At 40.7% G+C, this 14,891-nt stretch overlaps 2 protein-coding genes across 6 annotated transcripts in view; one reads left to right on the top strand and one right to left on the bottom strand.

Annotated features, from left to right (window-relative positions):
• Positions 1 to 9,049, bottom strand: part of PDE5A (phosphodiesterase 5A) — a 142,509-nt gene extending 133,460 nt beyond the window's left edge. The window contains exon 1 of one of the 5 annotated variants that reach the window (XM_058721503.1): positions 8,891 to 9,049. Coding sequence is in view for 3 of the 5 variants with exons in the window: in XM_058721505.1 (XP_058577488.1) it covers positions 8,579 to 8,700 (122 nt within the window). In the remaining 2 variants the exon portion in view is untranslated. The other 4 variants (XM_058721505.1, XM_058721500.1, XM_058721502.1 and 1 more) reach the window with 4 other exon arrangements.
• Positions 1 to 14,891, top strand: part of LOC131508029 (uncharacterized) — a 98,562-nt gene that overhangs the window by 51,295 nt on the left and 32,376 nt on the right. Inside the window, exon 2 of the mRNA XM_058723318.1 lies at positions 7,285 to 7,547. Coding sequence (XP_058579301.1) covers positions 7,285 to 7,547 — 263 coding nt within the window. The remainder of the gene's footprint in view (positions 1 to 7,284; positions 7,548 to 14,891) is intronic.

Genomic DNA, 14,891 nt, shown 5'->3' with positions numbered 1-14,891 from the left:
CCCAGGGTTATTAACCTGAGCCAGTCCCAAAGCTGGGGACAACCCACCCCAGGAGGTCTGGACTCCCGGTCCAATTACCTTTCCAGTAGCACAACAATCCACAAATGGCTCTGTTCAAATCATTAATATTCATGTAAAATATAAGGACTTTTTTTAAGATTTTATTTATTCTTGAGCGAGAGAGACAGAGCATGGGCAGGGGAGGAGCAGAGCGAGAGAGGGACACAGAATCCAAAGCAGGCTCCAGGCTCTGAGCTGTCAGCACAGAGCCCGATATAGGGCTCAAATTCACAAGCTGTGAGATCATGACCTGAGCCGAAGTCGGACTCGGACACTCAACCAACTGAGGCACCCAGGCACCCCAAGGACTCTTAAAGTCTATAAAAATCGCTGTTTTATTGTTCTAATTCCCACTTACCAGAATAAAGAAATGACTATCAAAGTTTGTGATTATATGATTCTCAGGGTAAACTACTGAAATTCACTCTCCAAAAGGGAAGGAAATATGCATTATTTCCTTTAAATTTCTATGAAGTAAATGCTGCTTCCATTTTACAGAAAAGGCAAATAAAGCACCTAAGTTCATACTCTTTGAAAGAAAAAGTTCTAGGGTTGAAGCTTAGACTGCTCCTACCTAGGGCCCTTAACCAACATCAGTAAAAATCAATACTAAACAATTCAGAACAGTGGCTCCTAACCAAGTAATGGCACCAGTCCTTGGGGGCATTTGGAACTGTGGGTCACAATGATGGGAGTGCTCCTGGCATTTAGTTTCTGGGGTCCAGGGATGTTAAATAACCTGCAATTTGTTGAACAGTCTCTCACAACAACAAAAAAAGGTCACCACTGAATGCCAATAGCATCCCTTTTGAGAAGCACTGGCTCGGATGAAGAAAAGATGAATATACTATAATAATAGGCTGTTAAATGAAACTGGGGAGATTTGGAGCACCTCCAAGTGACATCCTCACATAATGTCTACTGTGATGTTACCGTGATCAGTTCTCTTGGATCTGGTATGAAAAGGAAATGAACGCTCTGCCTGAAGTTACTTAGTATTTCCAAGTTTTCTCCAGCTATGAAAACATCTGAGAAGTTGACTGGGACCAAATATAAATAAAATGCAGAATCGCTTCATATGGTTTCACACTCACATTTGATGGAGAGTTAAAAGAAACAGGTTTTGTAATTTTCCATGCATTTGCAATCACATGTATGAAAAACGTTCCTTAAAGGAAAACCTACTTATATATGAAAGAACACATCATAACTGACATCTCTGCTGTAAATATGTAAATTGATTTGTTTTGCATATGGGAAAGACTGCACTAGATTGCCGTTTTTCAATCTGAGGTATGAGAAGGCCTGAGAATCCAAAACAAGTACGCTTTAAAGATCTGTAATTTTTCTATGAAAATGTTCTAATTTTGTGTTTGCACACTGATGACAATTAAAATCCCTAAAAAAGGTGCAAGAAGTACACTTTAAAATACTGGGATGACCACCTTCAAACCAAGTACTAGCCTACAATTTTAACACTCAGATTTATATCTGTGTTTACAACCATACGAACAGCTCAATGGTTTTAGGATAAAGAAAAAAATAAAAAAGAGACAAATTTAATCTGTAAGTGTGCTTTCAAACCAAGCAAAAAAAAAAAAAAAAAAAAAAAAAAACACACACACACAAAAGCTATGCTATAGCAATAAAAGCTTCATGACTGTTCGGACCCAGTGGGAGAAGTGAATCATCATTAGGGCAACTGTAGCAAAGGTGAACTGACCTCACCAAACTCTACTGAGCAGTCAGGGCCATATGCAGTCTGCAAGGGTGATGTAATAAATACTGTCAATCTGCATCTGGCTGGAGTTTTACCATTTTTATTCATAGTTAGCTTATAAATTTATTTTGGTATTACAATTGGAAAAATGCTGAAATTATGATTAAATTATACCTACTCTTAGGAATCCCATATTTAACCAACATTAAATAAAAGGAAGTCCAACACTAGGTATGGTAGATACCTAGAATTTCTGGCTATGCCTATATCACTTTCTTTTAGGAATTCCCTCTCCTTCAATGGGATATCACATTATGGGTTACCTGCCCCAAGAAAGTAGTCGGACGACCCTATTCTTCTGGATACATTGACTGGACCAGAGCAGGCACATGACTCAAGCAAGGCCAGAGAAAGTTTGAGAGGACTGACACAGATGACTCGGTAGTTCTCTAACATCAGGATTTTAAGACCCACAGAAAGTTGCCATGAAAAAGCTTCCAGCACATAAAGAAAGCATACAGAATAAAGCCAACACAGCATAGGGCCAAAAAATGGATGGAAGGATGGGATGGATAGATGGATGGATGGATGGGCTGAAGGAAGGACAAACAGATTAAATAGATTTACATACAAACAGAATCCCGACAATATTTGATCAGATGAATTTCACAGACATATCTATTTCCAGGCACTTAATTATGTAAGACAATTTTGTATAAATTCAAGTAGGGCTACTTATGACCAGAAGTTTTCTAACTAACATACCACAGATCAATAAGAATGTCTTTCTTATCAGGAGAACATTACTTAAGTTTGAGAAACACTGGATTAAAGATCTTTTCTAAATCTAAAGTTCAAAAATCCTGCGTGTGTGTATGTGTGTGTGTTTTAATTATTTCATCAGCTTAAAGGGTCAGGATTTTTTTCTCTTCTTTCAACCTCAGCATAGGTATTCAACAGAGAGTAGAAATAATGATTGCTATTTTTTTTTATAATTATCACTAAGGATATATTAGATGGAGATCTTTTTTTCTCCCAAGTTTAGATTTAATAAAATTATTCACAGAATATAATTTGCTGATTTTAGAATTCAGAATCAAGGGGAAAGTCTTGAAGGATACAGAAGCTAATAATGGCACATGACACTTTAAAAAGCATGCTTAGTACAAACTATAAACCAGAGAAATAAATATCTTTAAAAGCTTTTTAATTATTTTATTTTTTTAATGTTTTTATTTATTTATTTTTGAGAGAGAGGGGAACGGGGGCAGACAGAGAGGGAGAGAGAGAGAGAATCCCAGGCAGGCTCCACGCTGTCAGTGCAGAGCCTGACACGGGGCTAGATCTCACAAATTGTGAGATCATGACCTGAGTCAAAATCAAGAATTGGATGCTTAACCAGCTGAGTGTCCCAAGTGTCTCAGAAAGCTTTTTAGAATACTTATCAAAATGATTCTTAAAAACCTAACACTCAGTTAGCTTTACCTGCCTGAAACATTTGGTTGGCCATAAGTATAAATTCCCACCAGTTAGAGAAAATGAATACAACATTTACATCATGAAAAAATATATATAATTCCAAACAAAATGAGAATACCAAGTCAGTAAATAAGATTACAGAGCTAAATATCAGATGAATGACTCATGTGGAAAGACTTTCTTCAATTTTTATGCCTAGGTATATAGCTCCCAGGCACTTTTTGCTGAGAACCTGATATAACAGATATTTCCAAAACCACATCAATCAGCTGTAAACACTGGTCAATGGAATCTACATCTGTCCAGCTAAACTAATTTCATAGGAAGTCCTGCAAAGTCAGTAGCTAGTCTGCATCCTAAATTCAGAAATTAGTCATTTTTCAACCCTCCACTATCAATCAACTCAGTGATTTATTTAATTGCCCTTAAGTCTTTACCAAAGGCTTTCATCCTAGGAAGAGGTTTTTATCCTACAATCAACTCTGAGAACAAAGAGCAAATCTAACTGAACCTAACAATTATAGGTTTAATAAATTATTAATGTGAAAAATGTTTTGGGAATAAACTAATAAACATCAACCAGTTCTGCGTAACCTTTTCAACGACGGAAGAAATCTTTCCTGAGCATTATTAAAATGCACTGGGAAGTTCAAAATTCTAAGTTAATTTGTGTTTTCAAATTTAAAGGAAAGGAAGCATATTACTAAGACACATTCCCTGTAATCAGATAAGGATGAAACTTTACCTGTACAACTTGAAAGCCAGTTTCAGATATTTTAAATATTTAAATACTTAGGTGGAATTACTTAAAAAGAAAATTTTGTTGCACAACATATTCAAAATGTTAAATATTGCACATCTTGAGATGTTGAAAACATGATCCTAGGAAAATACAGATCTGAAAAAAAGCTACTGAATTGTACTATATGCCTATTTCAGATTTTGTTAGCTAAGCAGATAGATTTATTTTGAGATACCATCTGTGACTAGTTGCCACTGCATTAATTCTACCACATTCTTAGGAATCATGACCTTGTACTGCAGGCTCTAGAATGGGTCTGATTTTGAAACCTTGAGAACACTAGAGATAGAAGGGGCCAGGAGAAACATCTCTTACAGCTTCTTCTAGGAGAAAGGAATTCTATACATATGAGTACTCTTAGGGCACTAAAAAGCAGTTTAGAGCTGGCTATATGAACCCTGGTTATAAACAATACAAAAAGAAAAGGCCGTTATTGCATCAGATTTACCATCATAAAAATATTATAAATAATATTAAAGTCAGACTGAGTCAACAATCACAGGGTTTTATTATATTCAACACTAGCGACAGCTTAATCAAATATGCTTAACAAATCAGTTGTCTGAAAATTGAAAATTATATTCCTATATAATTACAGACACAATAATTTTTAAAAGTAGATAGCAATATTTATTTTATATCCATCATCTGGTTTTAAAATAAATATCTTGCAAATAAAAATGTTAAGCTTTTAGAGATGAGAAAAAATTATGAAGAAAAAAATGTCAAGTAATTCAGCACAGCTTTGCAGTGTCAAATAAAAGGTCTATCACAGAAAGCTACTTGGGAGTGTAAAACTTCTGTTTCTGGACTTTGATCCAAGCGATCATAAAAACTTGTCCTCACTTAGTAACTCCTATTTTCATTATATGCCAAATATTCTCAAGCTTTAGCCTAGTACAAAACAAAGCAGTAAAGTCAATCATGTTACCCCTACCATGCTAAATAAACTATAACATCATCCACAATGGCAGAGCTGATTAGTAACTAATGAAAAGTAACATTATTTTAATATGCTGTCAAGAATAACAACAGCTGTTTAAGTGGCATTAGCACCCAGAAGACTTCATTTGCAAATACATGAAGATTAGAGCCCTTGATTAACACAGTATCTCAGGCGGGTAGAACTGAGGAAGTTGTCTAGAATAGTGAGGGTGGAAATTTTCCATATGTTGTACTTTTACTAATCTCAAATTATTTTTTTATGCCAAAAGATTATGTTATGGATTGTTCAACCAACACTCTCAAATTCACATCAAACAGTCTGTGATTACTAAAAAGCATCTGTGCTCCAAGCTTTTAGCTTTTAACTGGGTGCTTAGCTTTGTATTTGAAGATACAGGAAACAATCTAATACAGCGGCAGAATTGCTTTCGAGGTCAACCAAACCCATGGGTATTTAAATGAGAATTTAGGAATGCCAGAACCTTCATTCTGTTCGATGACTACTATTGAGTACAGATCATTCAGTCTGGAGATAGGATAAAGAGGCATGCATGAATGTCAAATGACAACAATCAAATCAAATAATGTAGAAACAGTTCCATTCACATGCCTGTCTACACTCACAGATGGCCAATCTAAGTGTATCCAAATTTCTTTTAAATTTTAAAACATGTTAAATGTTTCTACAGAACTGTTTCATGGGTTTTCTGAATCACTGACAGTATTCACTGTACACTTACAAAATGTAACAAAAGGAAAAAAGCAAAGTAATGTGAGCTTCTAGTTAAAAAAAAATCTTAGCTGTAAAGTTAAAATGTCTGCAAATAAATTTTTACTACAACCATAAGACTCACACTGGGTTTAGAAGTTTGGCATTTTTATAATCAACTACTGTCTAATCTCGCAATCTTAAATCTCCAGTTAATGCCACCAAATATAAGACCAAACTGGAACCTCTGACTACACACAAGCTCTTAGATTATATTCTTTAAACTGACAACTTTCAGCACTTCATAACTCTTAAAACTGAGGGCCTGTACTACTCTTAAACATTTTATACTTTCGTTTTCCAACTCCTATTCAACATAAGCTCTTATAAATACATAAGAATATATATACACAACACACACATATCAGAGAAAGTGGTCAGCCTATGTCAATATAAACTATAATACAAAAACTAACTTAAAAAATCTTCATATAGAGTCTCAGATGATCTAAATTTTACACAGAGCAGTGTAATTTTGAGAAATTGGGATTTTAATCTTTTGCTACTTGGGAGAAGAAGTAATGTGAAAAGAAAAATAAATTTAATTCTTTCCATTTATTTTCCAGTAAAATGTTTTTCAAAGTTTTGGCAGGCTCTGAGTGAGGTGTTCTTACCTATGACTACTTAAAAAGAACCACCAAACAATCCCAAATTTCTGACTTTAAAGGGAGAGGTGGGAAAAAAAGAAAAGGACAATTTATGTTGATTTATAAGACAAATCACTTTTTTCTTTCAACTATTAATAATACTCCACCTCCCAAAAACACCTTGACACACTTAAAAAAAAATCAGCCCAGTTCTCCTGCTCACTCCCCGTTCAACGAGGGCAGAAAGGTGGATGAGTGCAAGGGGGAAAGGAAACGAGGGGCAGATGGCCTCTGAGTAGCAGGTGACCGCTGAAAACTGTCGGCCACAGCAATCAGCAATTCCAGATCTAGATGGTCTTAGTGCCTTACCCTACACTCGCAGAAAAGTGTGTTTTGAAAAGAAACCACTTTCTTTCCAGGGTTTATCCTCCGCTTGCTCCAGATTTAAGATTTTGAAGGAAGAAGGCCAAAATGGGGAAGCCAACTTTAAAAGGAGGGCGGAGTAATTAAACAGAAGAGGTAAGATTTGCCCTAAGCAGTAGCCTCTATCAAAAAACCCCGAAAGTAATGAAATCGATACAAATTCGTTAGGAGAAACAGCCTTAAAAAAAGAGTCCCTTCTAAGATACCAAAGTAATACACCGCAAGAGAATAAAGGAAAACAAAAATGTCAGACAGTCCATTTTCAATGAAGATTCCTCCGCTGGTGTGACCCGGGCGCCACCACCCCAGCACCCGGCCCCGCGCCCCCAGGGAAAGTGGGAAGGGAGGGGATGCTGAAGGAACTACCTGGTTTTGTCTCCAAAGGGCAACATATCAAACATGGGAAGTTCGAAGTGCAGACCATGCGGGCTCCGCAGACCCTGGATGCCAGAAGGCGCCGGGGGGCGACGACGTGCCCAGGTGAGGCGGTGACTCCAAGCCCGCTCCCCTACCGACCCCGCCACCGCACCGCTGCCAGCCGCCACCCGCTCGTCCCGCGCTGCGCCGCCCCCTGGCGGGGAGCGCCCGGCACAGCGGAGACGGAGCGCGGGCGGGTGGGACCCCAGCGCCGTGCCCCAGCTGGCCGCTCCACCATCACCGCCTCGAGTGCGTCTCCCTAGCGGCCGAGGCGGCCAGCGCCGGCTGCCCGACGGCCGCTGCCTGGATGTGGCGGCGGAGGACACGGGACCCTTCTCCGAAGAGGTGCGTCCTGGAATCAGCCCGAGTCGGCTTCCCACCAACTCCTCAGGCTTTGAGGGATCCGCCCGCCACACACTCCCCTCTCCACCTCCTCCTTCCTCGGCTTCAGCCCCAATGCCTTCCTAACTCAAGGCGAGCGTTTCCCACGCGCGCCCAACTGGCCCCCGGGCGGCCGCCTCCCAAAGGACAGGCGCCCTCCTCCCAGCCCTCCGCAGCGGCCGCCCGGCGCTTGGCTCTCGACCAGAAAGAGTTGGCCTCTGGGGTCGGCTGGGGCCGCCGCGGGACTCGCCAGCCCCCAGCTGTCCGCTCCCGCCGCGCCTCCCCCGCGCCCTTTGTGTGCGCTCCGCGAACCCCTCTGCGGAGCGGTTTCAGCGGCGCCGCCTTGGGAGCAGGAGAGAGTGAAAGGAAACGCGCGGGCCAAACTAAGGACTGGAAGGGGGCAAAAGGCGACAGCACTTACTCTGGGAAGATTCCGGCATGTTGCAGCCTTTGGGCTCCTCGTGGTCTCGCCCCTACCCCGGCTTCCCCGCCCCGCCAAGGGCCGGGGCGAGGGGGGACGGGGGAGGAGCGGAGCCGCTAGGACCGAGTTGGAAATGGTGCTTCCGGAGCTGCAGGGAAGGGGCTCAAAAACTGTTTTGGTTTCGCTAAGGAGATTTGGGGGACCAGGAGGCTAGAGAAGGGCTGGAGGAAGGCCCATGAGCGCGGGTCTATGTAAATAATCTTGCTCTCAGGGAATACCAGGGCAGCCGGGGTGTATGTCTGGGGGGCGGGGGGGGGGGGGCATGTACATTTTTGTATTTGAACTTTGTGAGCAAGTTGGATCGAATCCCATGCTTGGGCTTTTCGACTGTACTTGCCATAAAGTCGAGGTCTCTATACCCTAACAGGACCAAGGACCTACTTAAAAAGCCAAGGGCCTGGGAACGGAGGTTGTTTAATGGTGAAGGCAGGGGAAAATTCAACAGGGGAGAGAGATGTGCCCCCAGGTCACTCTCAGCGACCCGACTGAGTCTTCCAGGGGGTCCTCTTCTTACCTGGTGGCTTTCCTAACAAAGTAAGAGAAGGTAAAGTCCCAGTGATCATCCAGCCACGCTTCCACCGAATCCTGGTCCCGCTGCAACTGCGACCCCCCGGGCCCCGGGCTGGCCCGCTCCATGATCCGCGCCCCAAGTCTCAGCAGCTGGTTTGTGCTGTTTTCCACCCCAGCTGGGGTCCCTCCCTCGGAGGAGCAGGACTCTGCCCCGAGACCCTCCCCCTCCGCCTTGCTCCAGTCCGGCTGGCTTTCGGCGAAGCTGCTCGGGCTCCTGGCCAGCCTCTTGCCGCGCCCCTCCTCTCCCGGTCCTCACCGCTCCCAGGTGTGGCGGGTGGGGCAGGCGCTGCAGCCGCGCGTCCTCCCTGGGGTCTGGTGGAAACCGGGTCTCGCAGTGTCTCAGGTCCCCAGATTCCAAGGCGGCGGCGGAGGCAACTGGCGAGCTCTCCGGAAGCTAAGTGGCCACGGCTGGAAGGAGGCCACGCCACCGCTGGGGTGCGCTGTGTGCTGAGCGGGATCCAGGGGAGCGCGCAAAGGTGACTGTGGGTGTGTTCGCAGATGTCCCGCTGTCAGAAAGGGAGAGTGGCGATGTGTGCGCCCATCCTAAATCCCGAAAGCTGGAGCTAGGGGAAGTTTCCACGCAAAGTAAGAGGTGCTGCTACCCTGGGCACTTTTTCCTCTGGGCTGACTGAACAATGACCGTCTGGCCTCGCTTTCCTCCAACCCAGGGCTTGGGTCTGGGAGAAACGGGGATCATCGACCTTCCTCGGAGCCCAGTCAGCCCCGGGGGTTCGAAGCACCCCAGCAACCGTGCGGGTTAAGGAGAGCTGGGGCGTGCGCCACAGATTTGCGGGTCCTGGTGGGTAACTTCCAACAAAGCCATTCCCGTGTTTAAAATGTTAATATTAACGACAATAATAGTTACAAATTAGGGGTCTGCATCAAACATTCCCTTTTCATGGCTGGAACAAGATTTCCTAGGAAAAGGAAAAGGTAAACTGAAATAATTATGATGGTTTGTGTATGAAGTCAGAGAACAAGGGCACCTCTGTACAATGAGGTTAACTTGAGAGCACAGGCACTACGCGGGTACAGTGCACAGCAGCCGATTAGCCCAAGTTTAAATTAATTCGTCGTATTTAAAAGGAATTAACACGCGCGCGCGCGCGCGCACACACACACACACACACACACACACACTACAAAAAAAAGTATCCGTTTAAAAGGGCTCAGCCTTCCTACTCTGTTTTGCCCTGTCCCAATCATGCTTTACAAGAAGGAAGTTGGTGTCTTCCTTTTGCTTTGTTCTCATCTCCATCTTCTTGTCCCGCAATTTGCAGTTTTAATATGGTATTTTGCAGTGACCTAATTTGGGGGTAGAATTAAATCAGGAGTTGTATGTTTCACTACGTGTGAAGGACACTATTATCAGTGATATACCCTAAGTGATCGAGCTGACATACTTTTAACAAAGTCCTTTCAAAATACTCTTGGCAAGAATGTAAGACATTACTCACTACATAGAAACGCATGATTAAATTGATAATGTAAGAACTTTAGAAAATGCCTTCCAATCCCCCCAATGCAATGGTTTATCCTTCCTGCATTAAATAGTTGTCTTTCTGTAACTTCAGTTTCTGACACTTCACTGTTGCATGTAAGTAACCACAAGCCAATAAAAAGTAAGCAAAGCAGTAGAATGCGACATAATGCATGATAAATTATATCAGATTTTAAAATGGGAGCTCTAATTTGTTACTATGATCCTGATGTGTGATTACAGTGCTCATGAGCTAGAGACTGCCCTCGGTGCTCAGTTTTTCCCTGTGGAAATCCACGCATTTCTCCTAACAGGAGGTCAATTATGATTTAAAATTCTGCTTACCTACAAAAGATGGAGTGAATTTTTGGCTTGAAATATTTGCTTCTGTTGGTTGTCTTGATTAAATAAACTATCTAAATGTCCATTTTTTCTTTTAACCCGAAAGGGTCAAATTATTAGAAACCAGGAAGTTTTCTGAAAAGTTACTTGAAAACAAAACAAAATAAAACAGTTTAGGGATTCTCCCATCAGTGGGTCTGAATTCTCTGTGATGTACATGGTAGATTGGGGGTTACTGTGAAGGCCTGTTATATGAAGTGAGCATATCACAAGGGATTGGGAGATGAGGTATTTCAGACTGTTCTAGTCTCCAGAAATCTCAGATAAAATTTGTAACAAAACCTCTATAATTGTAAAGTTCTTAAAGGGGAGCATATTTTGCATTGACCTCACCCTGACCTCTTGTTCCCCAGCTCCATTTTATTCTTTATCCCTATTTGCTAGATTATTTAATGTTTTAACTTACTGGTACAGACTGCACTAAGCATCTCCAATCTTGTTTTAGAATGAGTTGAAGATTGAGTAAATAACAAACATTACCAGGAAATAACTTCAAAAATGCTGTTACTGCTATTCACAACAAATAAATGTGCAATGATTTAACGGAAAGCCCTCCAGTTCCCAATATACTGGAATGAAGCCCAAACTCTCTAATGTGGCTTACAAAGTTCAACATGATTTGGCTTTTACCTACCTCTACTGTTGAAGGTTTTGATCATACAACCAGAAAAAAAATAAATCTATGATCAAGTTCCTTTCAAAAAAAAAAGAATATGAATTATAAAAGTCATGAAAAACTTTCCTGCTTTGCTTTCCCCCCCCCCCCAAGTGCCACACAGTATACTCTGTCCCCTTGCAGCAATCCTGTATATTCCAGGCTTGAGAAAATTAATATATTTGCACTTATAATGATATCTAAGTTTCTAACTATTGAAGGGGGAAGACTAGAACATACATTGTAGTGTTGAAATAGAATTGGAGGTTAAAAATTAAATATGGGGGGGGGTGTAGTTGTGTATCATGCAGGGAAATCCCACATGATGAAGAAGTACAGGCAGTTTCTGAGAACTGTGGGTATCCTCTAGCTGACAGCCTACAAGGAGCTCTAGTCAGCAAAAAAAAAATGAATCCCTCAGTCTTCACAATACAACAAAGAAAATTCTGCTACCAAACTTTTTGAGCACAAAAGCAGATATTTCCCCAGTCAAGCCTCAGATGTGACCACAATTCCAGCCAATATATAGACTTGCAACCTTATAATATGCTAAGAAGACATCTTCATAATTGATATCTTAATAATGAGTCCTACAATCCACGAATATAGTATATTTATCCATTTATTCTGGTCTTTTAAAAGTTTTCCCGGTAATATCTTCTAGTTTTTAGTGCATTGGTCTTACACATATTTTGTTAAATATATCTCTGTATCTACTTCAGCTTTCTCACTGGGAGGTACTAGCAGCAATAACATTTCAATAGCAATGAGTACACTAAGTACCCAGACTTTGGCTTCTAAATGCCATTCTCCACTTTAAAAGGAACCAAGAGTCTTTGGAGAAAAAGTTCCAGGTCTAGGACAGGAAACGTATAAGATATGCCTGGAAAATCTTGTGCTAGAAAATTAGAAAGGCTTAAAATGATGGCAACATATCAGAAGGACAGAGGATGTAGCTGAAGGGAGCTTCCAATGAACAAATCTGGATCAATTTGAATATCAAAATATAAAGTAATAGCAAATTGTAACCACTGACTAAAATAAGAAACTGTGATTTCACTCTGATATAAATAAATCGCTAGATAAGTAAGTCAATAGAAAGAAGAGAATGCCAGCTAATAAATACAAAAGGAACTATGTAGTTAGAAAATCATCAGTGGTTGCTAAAACTAATAAGTGAGAGTTTGATGATGAATGGGATGTTTACATAGTCTTAAAGTATGTCCTCACAAGTTTTTTTTTTTTATCAGTTATCATGGGAAAATCGTATCTTTACAATGAAAAAACTTGTGGATCTAACTACGTGATCAATTTAATATCACTTATGTATACAATAATACACTTATATGTATAAAGCATATACACCTTTTGATAGGATATGCTGAGAAGGATACAAGATCACTTCTGTTACTCCTGAATCTGAATCTAATCATGAGGATCAGATTGAGGGATTTCCAAACAAACATACCCAGATTGAGGGACTTTACAAAATAACTGGCCTGCATGCTCCCAAGTTTTCAAGGTCAAGAAAGACAGAGAAAGACAGAGGACCTAGTTACTTGTTACTTTGTAACAATATTACCACAACATTAGTGGCTTGAAGCAACACACATTTGTTATCTCCCAGTTTTTGTGAATAAGGAGTGTAGGCTCCACCAAACCGTGTCTTCTGCTCAGGGGAGGTCTCACAGGCAATCAGGTGTCAGCCAGAGCTGTGTTCTCGTCTGAGGGTCAACAGGAGAAGGATCTGCTTCCAAGTACATTCAGGCCTTTGGCAGAATTCAGTTCATTGTGATTGTAGAACTGAGAGATTCTTTTTCTTGCTGAGTTCTGGCTGGAGACCCTTATAGGCTCTTGGCCGGAGGCCCCTCTCTGCCTCTAGAAGCCACCTTCATTTCCTTGCTTTCATTATCCAACATGCCTGCCTGCTTCCTAGAGCCAGCAAGGGAGAGACTCTAGCAAGATGGGCACTATAATCTTATGTATGTGATCACACAATCACATACACATAATCACATACACCCCATTACTTTTGCCATCTTCTGTTTGTTGGGACCAAGTCAAGGTTCTGCCTTTGTACAAGGGTAGGGGAATCACAACAGGGTATGAACACCAGGAGGGAGATCCATGGAGGCTACTGCAGGAATCCTTCTAGAATAATACTGTGTAATAAAGCATAGTGACTGTGACATAGCATGTATTCAGTAGATATTTGTGGGAGCAATTTGAAAAAAATAAGTTTTGTTAGAATGCTTTGGCTGCGCTTTTGTGCATTGTATGTAAATATGTTAGCAACTGATCTTTGAATAAGGATTATTTCTTTTAGTGGTCTTTGGAAGTCTTTTCATACCAAGTAAAATCACCATTTACTCTTAGTGCTAGGCTCATGTCAAATAGCAGTTTTCTGAGGACAGTTTTGGAGTACATGTTTCAAGTTGTTGCACAGCCTCGAACAGGGATCAGCCTATTCTCTTAAATGGGTGAATTTAAATTAGATCATAATTCTCCAATTCAAAGACAGAGCCAACTTATGAAGAATAAAGCTGTGTAATAGTGCAATCACTCCAATCAGTACATAGAATTTTCTTTCCCAAATCAAACATACAGTTTTCTACCCAAGGTTCTTATAGCAGCCAAGAAGTTAGCTTGATATACGAAGGCTGATCCATGTGGAAAGATTATTACATACAAGATGGTGAGCAGCTGTTTTTTGTTTTTTGGGTTTTTTTTTTTGTTTTTGTATCAATGAAGGTCACACATAGAGCAAATGGACTTACATCAAAACCGGAGGGATTTTGGATAGATACTAGACACATTTTCCTGACAGAGGGATGCAATACAGATGGATTTATGATGAAAAACAACTGTGGAATTTTTCCCTGGAGACTTTTACAAAAGGAGTGGACAACCACCTGTTGATAATGCTTTGAAGTCCTATATCAGAGACAGATCGACCTCAGGAGGTCTTTCGGTTCCTCACCACCCTTTCACCTGCATATGGACAGTGCGTTAAACAGAGCAATTATGTGGTGTTCATTGGTAAATAATATTAACTGCTCACAGACGCAGAGCATATAACATAAAACACTCATGCCCAGAACAAATCTATGCTCTTCCCATCCACTTTCCTATTGAAAGAGATTCCTTTCTCTAGAGAAAATATCCCACACTAGTCAGAATGACTAAAAATAAAATAATTAGTTTAGAAAGAAATAGCAAGGAGTGAAACACTTTTAAGTCAACTACATCCAGGTATGACACACTTAACTAAAAAACCAGTTTAAAAGTAGGTCATTTAAAATAGACTTTTTAAAGGTTGAGGGAACAAAAACGTGTATTTTTAAAAGAAAATCTAGAGAAACAGGTTTATTGATCTTGAATTTCTAGAGAATCACTTGTCATTTTCTAAAATAAATTATAGGTAAATTTTTTTTTGTCGATGCTGAGAGTCTCATTTTAAGAATCTCAGACATCTTTGTAGACACCATTGTGGAGCCCATCTCCTCCCAAGTATTAAGGAAAAGTGTGATTTAATGATCAAACCAGAGAAAAAGAAGGAGCCTCATGACTGGTGATAATTTTCATCTTTTAGGAGTAGCGTTTGGGTAAACGTCTTTGAGCTAATTCTTTTTTTTTTTTAAATCAACATTTTCAATTTAATAAAATCAATTTAACAAAACTCATGCAAGCCTCCAAAACTAGGTATAGTATAAATTGTGC

Source organism: Neofelis nebulosa, chromosome 3 (genome assembly GCF_028018385.1).
Source record: "Neofelis nebulosa isolate mNeoNeb1 chromosome 3, mNeoNeb1.pri, whole genome shotgun sequence".
In the NCBI taxonomy this organism is placed as follows: Eukaryota; Metazoa; Chordata; class Mammalia; order Carnivora; family Felidae; genus Neofelis; species Neofelis nebulosa.
The sequence above is the reverse complement of the archived record's forward strand: the minus strand, read 5'-3'. Positions and strand labels throughout refer to the sequence as shown.